We start from the raw sequence: 2730 nt of genomic DNA, 5'->3' as shown, positions 1-2730 counted from the left end.
CTCGTCTCGTGTGAAGGTATAGCACAACAACCTACGGCAGTACTCGTCTCGTGTGAAGGTATAGCACAACAACCTACGGCAGTACTCGTCTCATGGCAAATGTTGCAAAATCAGCAAATGTCCCACCCATGTCAAATGTACAGCCCAGTATAATAAAGGTTGTCACCTTGACGAGAGATATGACACTAGTGAGAATGATGATGATGATAATGAGAGGTTACCGTGCAGTAGTATCGGAGAACTTATCTCACAACCCCTACAAACTGCACCCCCCCCCACCCCTCCTTCCTCGCCCTCTCCCTCACCCTCCTTCTCTCTCTCTCTCTGGGGGGGCTGGTTGCTGCAGTTTGAAGAGCATGGCTGCAGAGGAAGGGAGGGAGGAAGAGAGAGAAGAGAGAGATAGATAGAGGGGAACGTGAGAGAGGTCATTAGGACTTTATTGCTGTAGTTATAGCCCTGTCCTCAATGCAGACTTTACGACTGTAGCTAGATATATACTGTCAGTCACTGTGCCCTCTAAAGGCTATCACTCTTCTCTCTCTGGACTGCAGTAAACTAGACTGTGTTTTGCTACAGTGCCCTTCAACTATAGTGTTTATTAACCCTTGGTATACAGTGGCCTTTCATCTGGTACATACTGTATTAACCTTTAAAGCCACATTCTCGAAAATCTGCAAACCACCAGAGTAGGCCACCATTGAAAACATAAGCAATGAAGAAAATACATCCCATGATCCAGGACATCAGAAGGTTATAGTACATGTAAACAGCACTACATATCGCTTACCTCATATGAGCTAAACTAGTTTAAGGCCCTGACTGTTGCCCTTAAATATGACACTTTCTAATTTAGAGACCAGTGAGACTGTTTCTGGGACATTTCGACCTCATAATATTATGTGTTGACCTTTGATCTAATACTAATCAGTGAGGTCATGTTACTCTCTCACATAGAGGAGAATCTTCTCACTGTGGGCATGGGAAAAACTAAAGGGACCTGACTCACCAGTGAACTCATTTTGAATTTCCTTATTGGTTAAAGTTAGGTTAGTGTAAAGGTTAGGGTTAAGGTTCGGATTAGGTTTGCAGGCCAATCATGTAGCTTTAGTTGCAAACCCATGTGTAGATAGAACTGTGTGTGTGTGTATGTGTGTGGGTAACACGCTCGCACACATGCACACATACTCTGATCCTGGGCTTCATCCTGGGCCTCATCATTGTTATCACGCTGTCCGTCTACCACTTCCACCTCAAACTGACCGCTGTCACCCAGCCACAGCTGCCCCGCGACCGGTCCATGTACAAGAACATGTAAGGAACTGGACATTGAAAAAACACTACATGACAACTCTCCATGGTCAAGGATAATACAGTAGAACAACATTCCAAGACTCCCCATGTTCAAAGCATCTAAGGAATCAAACATTAGATCAACATCGACACATGACTCTCCATGTACAAGGGTAATAGGACATTGAACAAGCACAACATGATGTTCAAGACATGTAAGGAATCAGACACTCAGATCACTACGACTCTCCATGTTCAAGGATATAGGACATTAAAAACAAGACGACATGACTAGTCTCCATTCAAGGATATAAAAAAAATGGTACTAGACTACGATTATAACCACAACGCTCCTGCCTCTCCAAAGTCAAACCAATGTGACTTCCCTGCTCTGAACTCCGCATATATTGGAGAGTAGGCCATAACTTTACGGAGGCCTAACTTGTGATATGGCTAACTTGAGATACGTGTGCGTAATTTGGGAGCGTTCTCGTAAAATCCTGCATTGAAGTCATTTGGAGACTTGCGCAACATTCGATTTACGCACACGTTCCCCCCCCCCCCCCCCAGTTAGCATTCCACCCCTGTGTGTTCTGTTGTTTATATGTCCAGAAATCGCCGTTTTGTCGAGAAGCCTGCGCTTTTTGTCGTCACCCCCTTCCCCCCCCCATCACTTGTCTCTGTCTTTTTCTGTAAACGCGCTACAAAAGAAACTCGCAGGTAGCAGGTCCAGAGTTGATGTTCAGCTGAAGTTTTCCCTTTCCTAACTCCAGTTTTGACTTTTTGTTTTCGAATGCAATCATAGTGTGAAGTGGACAGTGTTGTGGTGTGTATGTACACTGTGCAGAGGTGTTTCCATTCCTTTCAGAAATCATGAAAATAAATCATTACAGTAATACTTTACTTTGGTATGACGGATCATTTTCCAGATCTGACTTTATGGAATTATATCAAGAACAAAAAAAAATGAAACGTAAATAAAACAAAGGCAAACATGGTCTGTAAAAACGTGCCCCCCCAAAAAAAATATTTAACACATTTATCTCATATCAGAATGTCAGAAGAAGAAGTTTATCATTGTGAAGAAATGTGCAAAGATATTTTAAGATTTACAAATAATAAATGTACACTATTTCAAAAAGACTAAGCATAGAAAACTATGCTGATGCTACTTTAATGTTCACTGAAATAAATTTTACAGGAGATATCCTAAGCCGGTGTAAGCCTGTTTTTCATGTTTCTTTTGTGTATGCTCACTATCAAACGCGTCTACTACCTTTAGACAGCTTTCATTCGCTCAGATGGTTGGATAGGCATTGTAAATAAAGTTCAGTAGGCTGTTTTTCAGATACTACAGTTGCCAAATATTTCAGACGTGAGAACAAAACATCAAACATTGTCACACTGAATGGACTTAAAAACTGAAAGAAATGGGGGGGG

The 2730-nt window shown here is 42.1% G+C and overlaps 1 protein-coding gene across 1 annotated transcript in view; it reads left to right on the top strand.

Moving 5' to 3' along the window:
- The window catches only part of LOC111954001 (lysosome-associated membrane glycoprotein 5), a 5742-nt gene extending 3748 nt beyond the window's left edge, over positions 1–1994 (top strand). The window contains exon 6 of the mRNA XM_070435824.1: positions 1131–1994. Coding sequence (XP_070291925.1) covers positions 1131–1315 — 185 coding nt within the window. The 3' untranslated portion in view covers positions 1316–1994. The remainder of the gene's footprint in view (positions 1–1130) is intronic.
- The last annotated feature ends 736 nt before the right edge of the window (positions 1995–2730 follow it).

This window comes from Salvelinus sp. IW2-2015, linkage group LG28 (assembly GCF_002910315.2).
Source record: "Salvelinus sp. IW2-2015 linkage group LG28, ASM291031v2, whole genome shotgun sequence".
Lineage (NCBI taxonomy): Eukaryota > Metazoa > Chordata > Actinopteri > Salmoniformes > Salmonidae > Salvelinus > Salvelinus sp. IW2-2015.
Note: the sequence above shows the minus strand (reverse complement) of the source record. Positions and strands in the feature narration are given on the sequence as shown.